This window comes from Bactrocera latifrons, unplaced genomic scaffold (assembly GCF_001853355.1).
Source record: "Bactrocera latifrons isolate USDA-ARS-PBARC rearing strain unplaced genomic scaffold, ASM185335v1 scaffold_26, whole genome shotgun sequence".
NCBI classification, from domain to species: domain Eukaryota; kingdom Metazoa; phylum Arthropoda; class Insecta; order Diptera; family Tephritidae; genus Bactrocera; species Bactrocera latifrons.
This window is the reverse complement of record NW_017536185.1, coordinates 1,721,271-1,735,826: the sequence shown is the minus strand read 5'-3', so window position 1 is coordinate 1,735,826 and position 14,556 is coordinate 1,721,271. Positions and strand designations below refer to the sequence as shown.

The 14,556-nt window shown below is 37.2% G+C and overlaps 1 protein-coding gene across 7 annotated transcripts in view; it reads left to right on the top strand.

Annotated features, from left to right (window-relative positions):
* LOC108969624 (collagen alpha-1(XVIII) chain) overlaps positions 1 to 14,556 on the top strand; it is a 396,591-nt gene that overhangs the window by 233,370 nt on the left and 148,665 nt on the right. For all 7 annotated transcript variants that reach the window (XM_018934460.1, XM_018934459.1, XM_018934458.1 and 4 more), the window contains exon 5: positions 14,297 to 14,374. In XM_018934460.1, coding sequence (XP_018790005.1) covers positions 14,297 to 14,374 — 78 coding nt within the window. The remainder of the gene's footprint in view (positions 1 to 14,296; positions 14,375 to 14,556) is intronic.

Here is a 14,556-nt window from a genome sequence, read left to right as displayed (position 1 = left end):
AGCCTTAGCTTAGATTTACATCTCACAAGCTTTCGACAAGCGCGAAAGTGTGTATTTCTTCTGCTTTCTTCCTATTTTACTTCCACTTAGTGCGGTTTTTGCAGCGCAACTCTTTGTGCTAGTTTTAGGCGACTAAGTGTGTAATGTTGTTTAAGTCTCTTGAGCCTCAGCTGTTCACGATAGAAACGATTAAAACGGGTTTTTGGCACTATGAAGCTAAGACTTTTTTTCTGCTCAAATGCGAATCTAGCAGGCTTCAGATCAAACATATTACATATTGCTTTCGTTTTATTGTGTATTTGTGGTGTAWTCTGAGTGCTAAAATATTATTATGTGGCAAATTAATTTTTTTTGCGTCCCTCCTTACTTACATTTTAGGAGCGAGAAGAAATAAATATTTTTCATCAAATTGTAGTTAAATTTGGGAAGTTTTAACTTTCATTTTTGGTTTTAGTAGCACAAATTGTAAAAATATKTCTCATATACAAAACATTAAAGTTTAGTTAACCATACATTAAATACAAGCAATTTGTGTTTTGGCACACAATATATATGTATGTATGTACCTCCTTGCTTTAAGCTTTACATATCATATAAGAGTTTCCTCGCAAACTGCTGAGCGCACTCCAGGGCACTTCTCTCTTGCAATAACAGACATGCATTACACATTTATATGCGTATGTGTATGTGTGTACAAGCTAGTAGAGCCGTAGGCGCAAAATATCTTTCCAGTAAAAAACACACACATTTCAAGTGCCAACAAAGCTGACAGCTTGCAATAAAAGCAACAGCAACCGTTTTATAAACAATCCCTTTATGCTGCACAAAGKGGCAAAGGAGCGTTGAAAAAATTCTAAACAAAAGCATTAACAACCCTCACAAAGGCGGGTGTATAAACACTTTTCGAGCGATTGCCTCCGATTTGCTCTGTTGTCACTTCAAAGTGAGTGAGTTTTTCCTTGTATTTTGTGTTTTTTGTTGGTTGTTGCTATTGTTCTTGCCATTTTCTACCTCACCGTTTGCATGTTGCAATTTTCGTCTTGCTGCCGCAATTTCAATTCCCCTTTTTATGCAAAACTGCAGTAGCCCGAGCAGCAACAGCAACAACAACAACAACTGTCAGGCGCAGTGTGTAGCTCCGCAGCCACGACTACTCCTTACATTCAATTTTTTATTTTTCTTCTTATATTTTTTGTTGTTTTCTTTTAAATACACCTTTGCGTTTCATTGCAATTTCAATTGCTTGCGAAGCCTTTGTTCTAAAATTGCTAACAAATTTGTTTTCCTTTTCTTTAACACCGCATTGTTTCTTGCACCGTACTCTTTGCCCCTTTTTTGCGCCACAATTCAATTTTGTAACTATCTTATAGAGAAGCGCACAAAAAACGGCAAAAGTGTAAAAGGCTTCACAAGCATGCTTTTCTAATGGCCAGCTGTAAARAATAGACAATTGCTCTTCAAAACGCAAGTAATTTCATTTTCCGGTATTTTATGTGTGCGCTCTCGAGCGGTCGGGCGATTTCCCACCTTAAATGCATTCAGGCCATTGTTTAAGCGCATTCAGCTACCGAGGTGCACCTGGGCGTATACTTCACATCCACCTTCAATGTGATGTATTCATTTTATTTGGCATGTAATCGCTGTTGTTAGCGTTGTTGGTGGTTGAAGTGGTTAAATATTTAGTGCCGTGTAAATTTTACTTATCTGGAGTATATAAGAGTTCTTTGGCAGGTAAATGGTAGTAAAATAATATTAATTATTGAAAAACAAGGAATTGTACCATATCGATCAACCAAACCTTTTCATACAAGGCTTTGGTTTTGAACGATCCGTTTATATGTTAGCTATATGCTTTAGTGGACAGAACTGAACAGTTTCGTCGAACTGATCCTTAATAATAATAATAGAAACGTCTGCGAAATGCCGAGTTGATGTCTCAAATATTGAGGGCAAGTCTTTCGCGTGTATACAGACGGACAGACGAACGTGGTTAAATTGACTAAGCTAGCTATGGTGGTCGTTATCGTATATACACAGTTTTCAGGATTTCGACATTTCCTTTAGCTTAAAAGGCAAAAGGCTAAAAAGCAGACATTTACAAAGCTTTCATTCTAATAAACACTTTTCGAAATTTCACGAATCTTCGACAATATTATTCTTAAAATTTTCATTATCGAAAACACATTCTTAAATATAAACGAGAAATGAAAGCAAACTCCCTCTATTATTATTTTTCTCAAGCCTAGATAAAATTGYAAAAACCTACAAACATATTGCAATTTTTCAAAAGTTTAAATTTTCAGAGTGATGATGACTTTCCTCAAAGAAGCATATTCTTTCCTTACAACACCATCACTTTGCGTAAACCCATTTTATACCCCAAACTATAGACTTAGTTTTATACCTTTTTTGTTAGAGAATTTGCTTTCAAACGCATACATTACTCATTAGGCCTTGAACTTTGGGTACATAAATCACTTTGCGGAGCTTTCACACACTTACCCTAACTTTTWTAGCGGAAGCCTTGCTTTCATCTACTTTTATGCACTCCTTTAGTAACTGTACAAACATCTTAGCAAACAAAAGCAACTAGAAGTGTAGCTTACCCAAGTATTTCGGTCATTAGGTAATGCACAAAGTGAAACTTAAGCCCCAAAAAAACATTTTACTACACAAAGACAGCACTTACACACACACAAACACCGACATAGACACAGATATGAATATATGTTGTTACGGCAGCACTTGAAATGAATACCAACTAATTTAAACCCCAGCAGTGGTGAGTTGAAGCGTTGATATTGGTGCTGAATAACCATTTTGGGCAGCCAGTTGAGTTTCGGTGAGCCCCATTAAATGCTGAAATACCAAAAGTACACCAAAAAGTTGAAGCTGCTCTAAGAGCTAGCAGCTGTGTTATCCGTTATCCAATAAGCGCGCGCACATAGTTACACGCACTAAGTGTGTGTGAGTGTGTTTGTGTAAGCAGCAGACATGTGTTTGCTCAAATACCTGATTAAATGTTGTAATGCGTTGTTATTTTACCTTTTTGCCATTTACCGTTAGTTACGCAGTCTTGCTTCAGCTGTCCTGTTACAGCAACACTTTTACATTTCTTGTTGTTATAGTTGTTGTATTAGTGCCTTTGTGGCTATCAGAAAGGTCATTAGCAAAGTATGGAAACTTAGCAGTGGACTGCAAACGAGTTCTGGATAAGCACTGTTAGTTGCTAGATATAGGGTGTATTAMGATGAATAAAATATTTTCCTTCAAACTGCTCTATTTGTTCCTCAGTTAAATATTCGTTGAATTTCAATATTCCATTTTGGCAGATTTCGCCGAAGGCTCGAGAATTTTATGCTTTCATACAGAAAAATGTGCGTCTGTGCTCACACTCTCTCTCTCACTCTTTCATATGACTAAAGCTTCACTGCTTGTTGCTAGCTCCCAGCCATTTCGCTTTTTATGCACACTGCTGAATAATTCAACAGCAAAGCGGGKAAAGATTTTAGCTCGAATTCGTTTCAAGTGGCCGAATGGCATAATGAAAGATGAAGCACACATTCACGGTTAAGTAACTGTTGTTGGCAGGTTAATTTCTGGTTCGGTTAAGGTAAGTGCGCATAAATMTCCTATCAAGTGTTGCGAAATTTTGAAGTGATCTGCAAAATCGGTATGTTATCTTGAAATACATGGAAACTTTGGTAATTCGGATGCGAATGTTTATGCTGTTTGTGTTTTCCAGTATTCGAGTTACAACGAGAGAAAACTGTATTGTAACTGTAACTACAATTTTTAATGTAAGAGTTGAACAACTGGGAAGCATTTGAAACCTCTGAGCGTTAAAAAACGAATAATTATGCAAAAAATTAAAAATATTATTTTTCAAAAATTTCTCCAGGTGCTTTGTTCATATTTCAAAAGATTAAAAGTTCAGTTTTGAAGTTGTTTTAGAAAGCTGAGAAATCACTGGATAAGGTTTTTTTAATACCCATTATTTAATCAAAGGTGTGAGTTGAAGTAGAAAATTATTGTCGACCTGGAAAATTATTCAAGTTTGACCAAATTCGATTTCATAATCTAAATTTATGGTTATGTTCACTGTTTACTCAACACTGAGTTCATTGCTAAGCTGTACTATAGGACAGTGGTTTATACCCTATGTGTAAAGTACAGATTTGAGACTCTTGCGGCTTACTAAAACSAATGGTCTGGACTTTTTTGAGACACATATAATASTAATACGTTTYTATTTAAGCAAMATGGAAAAACTTAGCTCAATAAAAATCAGTAAATTGCATTGTTTTTACCACGATGCCAATAACTCTGCATCTCTCTCATCTCTCATCTCTGGTAAGATGTCGTACTTTTTTCAACTTCCAGAACGAACTTGGAATGTAAGGATAACTAAAGTTGAGCTACGTGGATGACTGCTCTGAGGCAGTASTTCATTTTCCAACATAAGTACAGAGTTTTTTTTTTATTATAGGGGATATCGCTGACAGATCAGCATAAATTGTTTTCTTTCAATTGTACAAAAAGCTGCATAGTCAAATCTCACTTCCGATTTCGTTCTTATATTTCATTCGTTTAAGAAATCATAGACTGCCTCACTTTTCAAAAACAAAGTACTTTGAAACAAATCACACACACACTTTTAAAGCAACTAGGTAGCTACAGTGTGTCTATTCAATTAAAGCGTCAGCCAATCACGCCGCTTYGAAGCCTCTTTTAATTTACTCACTTCATTTACTTACAGTTTATTACTCAATAGTGGGTATTTATTCGAAATATTTTCGCTTCACACTTTAAATTGATTTAAAAGGCATTTASAATTATACATGGCGTGCGGCGGTATGTGCAAACCCAAGTGTCACAATTACTACAACTCAGCCACACCCATGGCCCCCTTCGGCATGCAGTTTCCGTACAATCTATACAATTTTCTTGTTTCCTTGAGCTTCCGGCTCTTAACCTCATTAGTCTCACGGGCTCGCTGGCTCGCTGGCATTTAATTGTGAAAGTGAATTTATTCGTGCCTTCATTCGAGCATTCATTCGTGCTATGCTGCCTTCCTGCCGACCGTTTCTTTTATTTTCGGTTGCGCTGTTTAATTAGGCTGTGCTTACAATGTTGAGTAAGGTAAAATGTATCCTTCCGTGGCCAACGTGTGCCCCGACCGCSTCCGCACACTGATGTTATGTATGAAAATGTGCTTGTGTTTGTTTGGGTGTGTGTGTGTATGCATTGGCGCGCCTTTGTTTCTTGTCTGCCTCTCAAATGTCGATTCACAGTACGCCCACACACATATTTGTAAATCTATACAGAGATTTATACATAAATATGTACAGGTATACTTGTGTGTGTATCCAGGTAGGCACTGTACTTTTGCAGAATGGACATGCGAATAATGATGTACATTATTTCCGTTGTGAGTGAATTTCATTTCCTTTAATTTTCCGCAATTGCCATTTTGCCATACAGTGTCTGAAATTGCCAACATTAATGTTGCTCCTTCTGCTTCTCCATACAACACCTCACTTACTWGCTCGCTCATCACTTGAAGCATCCATCCATCTTGCGTGAGTCCATTACCTGCAATCTTTAGGCGTGGCTCAACTACTATTTGTACAGTTATATTATTCCCATTCCATTTGTACCGCTTTCACCTTATTTGACTTCAATCGGAGTCTCTTGTATGTATAATGTGTGTCTGTATGGATATGTGTTTGTGTTGCCGTATCCATATATTTGAACGCTATAGAGTGTTTCCCTGCGGCGCCAGCTATCTGCCCCTTTTGATGACTACTCAGTGCTTCTGCTTTTGTTTTCTCGTTGCGCTTATTTTATAGCACATTCATCGGGATACTGTCGGCTCGGAGGTACAACTATTTACTTAAATATCAACGAGTAGCCGCTTCGTGTTGCTGTCGGCTTACATTGAAGGGCATAAAAACACGCGCAGCAAATAAATGCGGTAAAGAGATTAAGTCATTGTCTGTGCAACATGGGGCAACAAAGCGTCTGAACAAATAAAAGCAAATCTGTTTTCATAAGCTGCCTTTCATGGAGGGATGGGTGTTAGTGGCCTCAAAGAGATTAKTTTCWTATAATAAGCCTAAATGTAGTCAATAATATTACTTTGGGTAGTGATATGGAATTTTGCCCACATTCAGGGTGCTACTAATATCAAATCACAAAARTTCACATTACTTTTCAAATACACGTTTCATATCGGAATAAATATTAAGAAACTAGTCGAGACCAAAAACTTTTCCTAATAAATAATGTCTCGACGGTAGCCCTATTTCTTTTGTTTTTTTAATTCTTAGGGTAAGGTTATTAGTTGTATTTTTGAATTCTTTAAAAACTTTATTTTTGGAAGTAACAACACCGTCTCACCCCAAACAAAAAAATTAAATGCCGTGGCTGCAACACGTGTAATTACCTATATTTAGGCGATCTGGAGCAACTTAAGGTAGTTCTTGTTGAGCACTTTTCCAGAATAACGGCAAARATGTTCCGACAGTGACTTATACACTCTCTCACTGTACTACAACTTCGTTACTCCATTCCCATCAGCTATAAGCACAGCAAACACTATCACTCAACGCCGGCAGCAGTAACAGCATTGACACATCCACAGACATCGCCTTGCCGCCAACATCGTTAACGCCACCATTTCCATAACTGTCAGACGCAGMAGRGGGCTCGTYCACAGCAGCGTCAGCCAGCAGTCGACAGASAACAGAAAACAATAACAATCACAGCACAGTTGTTGTAAAYTTTCGACGCACTACGCAACACCGAGTCTAGTAGTGACTGATCCTGCCGTGGCGTAGTGACATCAAAGGCACACAGTGGTTATGTGCTTACTGGCGAAACGAACAAGTGCCGCGTGTAACGACAAAGAGCTGTAAATGAAATGCAAGTGCCTCGTCTGTGTTAATAACGAAAGCTTTTGTACTAAGTATCTTTTATGTAGTATATCTATCCACAATTGTTCTTTTTGTTGCTATTTGTTTGCCTTCGYCTCTTGCGCGCGGCGCCAGTACCGGAAGTAATACTCATTTTTATTATGAGCGCGTCACATGTATTCTCATACTCACTTGAAAGCAGTGCTCACTTGTAACGAGTACTTAGAATGTGAGCGCCGGCGGCGGCTTAAGCCTCTTTTGGACAATATTGCTGTTTATCGTGTTGTGTTGCGTTGCTGRTGTCTCTTCACACTTCAAGTTGTTGTGTTCTTTTAGCACTAATTTCTTCCTTTTGTTTGTTTTTGTAATGTTATTTGTAAAATAYGGTCGGAGAAAAGCATGCCCAACGATTGRAATTTAAGTGYGCWCTGCCYAAYCCACAAAAAGGGAAACCGCACAATCTGCGCCAACTAYYGTGGTATAAGCTTCCTCAACGTCACGTCTAAGGTTCTATTGAGCGTATTGTGTGAATGATTAAARCCCACCGYCAACAAACTGATTGGACCTTATCAGTGTGGCTTTAGACCTGGCAAATCAACAACGGACCAGATATTCACCATGCGCCCGTGAAAGGAGAATCGACACACACCACCTCTTCGTCGATTYCAAAGCTGCTTTCGACAGCACGAAAAGGAGCTGCTTTATGCCGCGATGTCTGAATTTGGTATCTCCGAAAAACTAATACGGCTGTGTAAACTGACATTGAGCAAGACTAAAAGCTCCGTCAAGATCATGAATGACCTCCCCAAGTCGTTCGATGCCAAACGAGGTTTCAGACAGGGCAACTCTTTTTYGTATGACTTCTTATATCTGCTGCTGGAGAAAATAATTCGAGTTRCAGAACTTAATGGAGAAGGTACAATCTTTTATAAGAGTGTACAGCTCGAAATAAAATTAAATGTTTTCATAAGATGTTGGTGTGGGATATGATTGTCATGAATTTATTTAACAAGGCCGCATTTCTCAAGCGGTTTCCATAAAGTAAACAACAAACAGGATCAGCTTACCAAAGCTTACCAAGTTTGTTGTCATTGAGAGTTTAATAACTCAAACTCAACTTCTTAAACTCGACTTTTTTAGACTTTATTTGAATAAAAATATGTCTGAAACTCGAGCCGGTATGAAATTATTTTTCAACTTCAAGTCAAATTAAAATATAAATATTTTTTTCGTTTAGCTCAAACCTCTTTATATACCATCTAGTCATATGCTGAACTAGTCTAGTGAAATTTCCTTTTATCATGATTGTCTTAAGGTTGATCTCCATAAGTAATTTGGTGCGCATTTGGCCATTCTTAGCTTACCATGCAATAGTCCGGATAGAAGGTCTACAACAAGTTTGCTAGAACTTTTTTAGATAGCAAAAGATATCRGCAGCTCTTTTGGATCCGCTCAACTCATTTTGGTTAATATGTTGGGTGAAGCGTGTCCCAATATACCAAACACCTAAATCTTTTGCAAATACCACATCGAGAAGAGGTCGCAACAGATATGCCTAAAGCATTGCTGAAAACTCTAGATTTTAAAAACCCGCATTACTGGTGTCAAGAKAGGTGTTTATGAATATGAGGTGGAAACTGTCCAATAATCTATAGAATGGTGMTCCAAAAATGAGCCGAAACTGGAAAACCCAAAATTCGCTGAGGGCATTGAAGACAACCGAGCTTTAAACATAAATATGCAAAATTGGAAAAAGCATTGGTGCGCTTCTATCGATGCATTTTATTTGCATTTTGACGGTGATAATAATAATTTGTATTGAAATACTTCTCTAGTCCGGCTCAAATTTGATCTGAGGGTATACAATTAATTTCATAATGCTTTCTCTTTCCTGTGTGTAAYGTGTAAATATCAACAATTTTGTAAGCATTGCACTGTTGTATTCCTATTGGACTCAGCAACTATATTTAAAAATAATTTTTCGGCTTGTTTTATTCATAAACTGAACTTTTGGCCTCACTGGCAGGACAAGACCTCATTTCTATAGCATAGAGAGAGAAGTATGCTCTCTATATACTCACATATTTGCGCAAACACAACACGCAGTTGCACTGTTAAAACGCTATTATTTGTATGTATGAGGGCTGATTTGTATATATTTGCGCTTGCTACATGCCTAACAGTCTGCCACAAAAGTGGTCAACAAGCACACATTGCCGATGTTTTACAAATAAGAGAGTATATAATTGWCTCTCTATGTGCCAGTGTGCGTGTGCGCCTTTGGTCGCTGTGCATATATTTGGCACTTATGTATTTATTCAATATTAAAGCAATAATAAACTCGAAATGCGTGGTGTGTGAAGCAACCACAAGCACTCAATAAAGATTGAAATATGTATATCGATTCAGAAATTAGTAGACTGCCAACAACATTTGAGAATATTTTAAATTTTAATTAAAATATTGATGTTTGGTGTGTTTAAAAAAAAGATAATTATTCAATTAAAGTTCAACTATATTGCGACGAATTTCAAAAGGCACTGAATGACAGCAGACGCATGCAACAACACACACTTAGGCACACATGCGTCTGCAACGTCGAATACATTCATCTATGGCAGCAGGTCGGGTGTCATTGGCGGAGTTGATCAGTGACATGAAATGGAGCTGATTTCAGCTGCCTTATTTGGCGCTGGATTTATTGAATTGCCTGCGATGAATACACACATTGTATCAACACGAAAGTGTGTCTGTCTGTCTGCGCGTATTTAATAGTGTTCAGGCATGTGGAATGCTTTATTCAACCGCCATTGAAGTATTACAATTAATTAATTTAATTAAAACTGAGCATTCAATTTGAAATATCGCCTGGCAACAATGCTCAGCGCTGCCCGGAAAAGCAAGCAAGAGACATATGTGCAATGCATCGCTTGGATTTTGCTGCCAACAACAATATATTATTGCGCATGTGCGTGTGTTTCAGCCGTTGAATTGGCAGCTTTGCTCATCTCTTTATGTCCGTCATTTTTTAAAGGTTTTATTGATTGACGCAAGGAAAAGTGGTGAAGCAGTGGTGAGTAAAGTGAATATGTTAAATGAGAAATGATTTGTTTTTRATTTAAATGCAATATTATTTTTCTGCAGACAGTTTTTCATTCATAAAAATTAAAGTTTACAACTTTCTTGAGAACTTAAACCTTTGTTTTATTTTTCACATCACACAACTATTTTGGTGCCACAGATCTGTTGCAGTGCATCRTAAGCTATAACCTTGCCACCAGTTTCCAAACAGAAATGATTCATTTCCATCCATAAAAAATTATTTTAATAAAATCTGATAAATATTTTTCCAGGAGCAATGATATCGCCACTTCAACATTCTCATCGAACTTTCTCTCTCAGGTGATCCAGAGGTCGCTCAGCGAGCTTAGCACCTATTTTGCTTTTCCAGTTTGTTTTTAGTCACTTGGATTGAAAATTTTTAGTTATACAGGACCATTTTTCGAGAAAAGCATTCGAATCCAAAGTTATTTTATTTTTAGAAAATTGGTGGATTCTATTTCCACTGCACGGGTAAACTTCTTTAATGAGTTTGTGGTGGCAACCCTTTGCCAAAATATTTTTGATAAGCATAGTATTGCTGAATATTTTACATCAATATTTTTAGATATTGGAAACAGGTGGCAATTAAGGCAACTAGTTTTTTTTAACTGGTAGCTTCAACTTTTCTTTCAATATTTGATAAGAGTGTACAGCTGATATTGATATCATCGGCCTCAACTCTTGCGCCGTTAGTTCTGCTTTCTCCGGACTGGACAAGGAAGCAAAGCAAATGGATCTGGCAGTAAACGAGGGCAAGACGAAATATCTAATGTCATCAAGCAAACTTTCATCGCACTCGCGACTTGGTACTCACATCACTGTTGACAGTCATAACTTTGAAATCGTAGATAATTTCGTCTATCTTGGAACCAGCGTAAACACCACCAATAATGTCAGCCTGGAAATCCAACGCAGGATAACTCTTGCCAAGGCAATTGAGAAGCAAAGCACTCTCTCCACGAACAAAAAGCAAACTATATATGTCACTCAACGGCTAAGTCATGTCGTCCGAATAGGCAAAAACACTCCAGCTTTGAAAGTATTCAACACAGTCCCCGTCGGGGGAAGCAGAGGAGGAGGAAGACTCCACTCCGTTGGAAGCACCAAGTGGAGAAGGACCTGGTTTCGCTTGAATCCTCCAATTGGCGCCACGTATCTAAAAGAAGAACGACTGGCGCGCTATTGTTAACTCGGCTATAATCGCACAAGTAGTGGCTACGCCATGATATAATTGCTTATAAATTAAAAAAAAAATTAAAGATGCAAGAAGCCCGTTAGTTACGTTAAAAATATCAAGTTTTCATTTTTAAACCAAACAAGTTGCTGCAACAGCCATCAGTTTCATTTGAAATAACTGTTATCTCACTCACGCAGTCGAGCTCACTGAGAACCTAAGCCCGCAAATATAGTCACAAATTAGGTTCAGACCTTTATCTAGGCGCATCGAGCAAACGTACTTGCTGGCTCACCTACTTCACTCAGGTCCATGCGACCAAAAAACATGGATTGGCTCTGAGAATTCTAGCTAAAAGTGAGCGGTGTGGCGTCAACGCCAAAGTTGTGGTTGTCGTTGATTTTGGCACTTCGCACTAACGCAGTGTCGCCTGCCAACCTGTCGCGGTGTTGGCATGTTGTTGTTGTGTTGTTGTGTTGTTGTACCTCGGTTGTGCCCACAAAGACTTATAGCCGAGATCCATCAAAATGACAAGATAACGTGACAACATGGTAGGCAGACAAGCAGCGAAGTAAACAGCTGAGCAAACAAGCATTGCGACAACATGACAACAACGAAGTAGAGCGAATTAAAAAGTAGACGAAAACACCGTGGAACACTGAAAGTGTTGTCCTAATAAATGAGCCTGCCACTTTGTAGAGTACTGCAATGTAACGGTATGTGATAAGAATTATTTCGACTGTTTCTATGTTGAGGTGCTTGTAAGTCTCTTCATGAAATTTTGTTATAATTTTTTGAAAGAAACAATTTTGTGGCATAAAATATAAAATTATTACATAATAGAAACACTTCCTTGGTTAACGGCTTTTTGTCTAGGAATTTCGTATCAAAYGTTATAGGATTTCCTCTTATTTTCTTAACCCTTCGTATTTGCTTCGTTTGCTTTCGTTTTGTTTTCTGCTGTAAATTGCTCATTTCTTTCATTTATGTGGCGTGAATTTGTCTTGAAAAGTAATWTTTTATAAGTTTTAAAATCTGCGTTTGTGGCATGCAACAGCAACTTGYGCYACTTTGGTTGCTGCRACAGTACAGCAACAACAAYCARTGCAGTCGCAGCTTCYACCATGCCTCAGCCAACGTTGGCATTTAGTTTGCGGCAGCGTTTAGGTTTTATTTTGGCGTGGCGSTTGAAGTTAAGCTTGGTGTTTGCCTGCCACAACTCGTAAATCTCGAGCAAACTTCCGCCGCTTTCACATTTATCAAAATGGCAGCGCGGCGCCAGCTATGTGCCACCAGGCGCCTGTTGTTACTAACATGCTTTGTTTACCTTTTTTTTTTGCTTGCGTGTATTTTTGCCGCTTTGGCTTCACTGTTGTTGTTGGGTAGCTCAGCTGTCGTGCCAGCGAACTAGTAACTTATTAGAGTTGCAACATTTGGGCTAATATGGCGCTGCTTGGCAGAAGAGTGAAAAAATTGTGTCATTTATTTTATTCACAGTTGAGTGCAATACTTTTCTTTCGAGAAGAAACAATTTTTGTGTTSGTGTTAGTGTGTTGAAGAAGTGCTGGTGGTGCAAGAAGAGGAAGTTCAAGTTGAGAAAGGATCAAAGTTGCTATACTTCAGGGATTATGTTATTGAATAARAGAAGCAATTTCTGAAGTACACAAGGCTACACGATACTATGTATGTACAGTGGCATGCAACTTTTAAAATAAATGCACGTTATTTATTACAATCGTGTCCATTGCTCCAAAACTGTTCTAATTGATTAGAAAAAAATAATCTTTGAATATAATAAAACTGGAGTTGCCACCTGTTAAAAAATATTAATACAAAGAATTAATTAATTTTTTTTTTTTTTTTTTTTTTTTTTTYTTTTYTTTWTTTATTTWTTTTTTTAAATATGTTCCTTTAATTTGATATTCAGAATCAAATCAAACAACGTCAAACGGCTCTTAACGAGTGCTCTGTTAAGGATATGATAACATGTTATTAATCCTCTCAGTAGTATTTTTCAATGGAATAATTAAATTTCGAAAAAAGAATTTTTTTAATTTATTAAGAAATTCAAACCGTGTTTATAGCTTTATTGATTTACCGTTCATATWTTGCTCTTCACAAAACTCGATAGCCCGTGAAAACATTAAAAATTATTTTTGTTTTTAACTTTAAGAAAAATTAATTAGTTTGCAAGGTTTTTAATTAAATCTCTAAAAATTTCCAAAAGCGGTAGCTTTGTTGTTGTAAGTATACATTACACTCMTTCGTAATTAGTTACATAATGAAGTAGCGAATAAAGAAATACACTTKCATACAGAAAAATACACATTTCACCCCCATTCCATCCGGAAATGCGCCCCAGCCTTATGCACTCGGCCGAAAAATGCTAATGAGTCTGMCAGCTCAAGGTGTGTGTTGCCGCAAGCAGCTGGCAAGCGAACACATGCACATACATATGTATAAACTGAAATGGATTGGTAATACATACATATGAGTAAGTTCCCCGCCTTATTGAAGTTGCATGCCACACTAGCAAGGGAAGGCCGCGTCAGTGTCAAAATAAAGTGCATAGCTTGTATGTAGCARGCAACAATTACTAGGCTTGTCGAACAACATGTAAAACATTATGAACTCACATCAAAGTGGCTGCCGCCGCAAGTTGACGCCACGCCGATAGCTTTAGGATRTTGGTGATGTTGCTGTTGTTGCGTGTTTAAATTTCCTTTGCACCACTCCACTCAACATTTGCTACGCTGTTGCGCTATATTATAATATGTGAGGAAAGTTCGCGTTGCAAGTGCGGTTGTACAAATTTTTAGCACGAAATRTGGGGAAATAAAAAAAATTAAGAAGATAAGAAAAGTTTTCAATCTAAACGTTAATAAATATTTGCAATGGAATTTTACTGAAATTTCTAACATTTATTTTCAAACTTATGATTCTATATATTATGCAAAGATTTTTCTACGTAAGAAAATAAGTTTTCCAACTTTATAATTAAAAAAATAAAAAATGTGTACTTTCCCAAAAGTTTGCGGCGTAAAGGCTATTTATAGAGTTTTTTATGTCCAAATATTTATTTTATTTTATTTACTCTAATTAGGGAAATTTTCAACAATTGTATGTTTATACAAATCCAGATGCTGTAGAAACTGTTTGTAAACCGCCATCAAAGAAGTGGGTAAGTAAGAAAATTGTAGCAATACAAACAAAAAATCCAAAACATATGGTGAAGGTTCTTGAAATTACCAAAAAAAAAATATTTCATCGCTTCAAAATATAGTATGTTTAGTTAGCAGTTAGAGCGTCGATTTTTTATTGCACGCAAGCTAACAAAAAATTAATTCAAAGCAAAAAAAAATA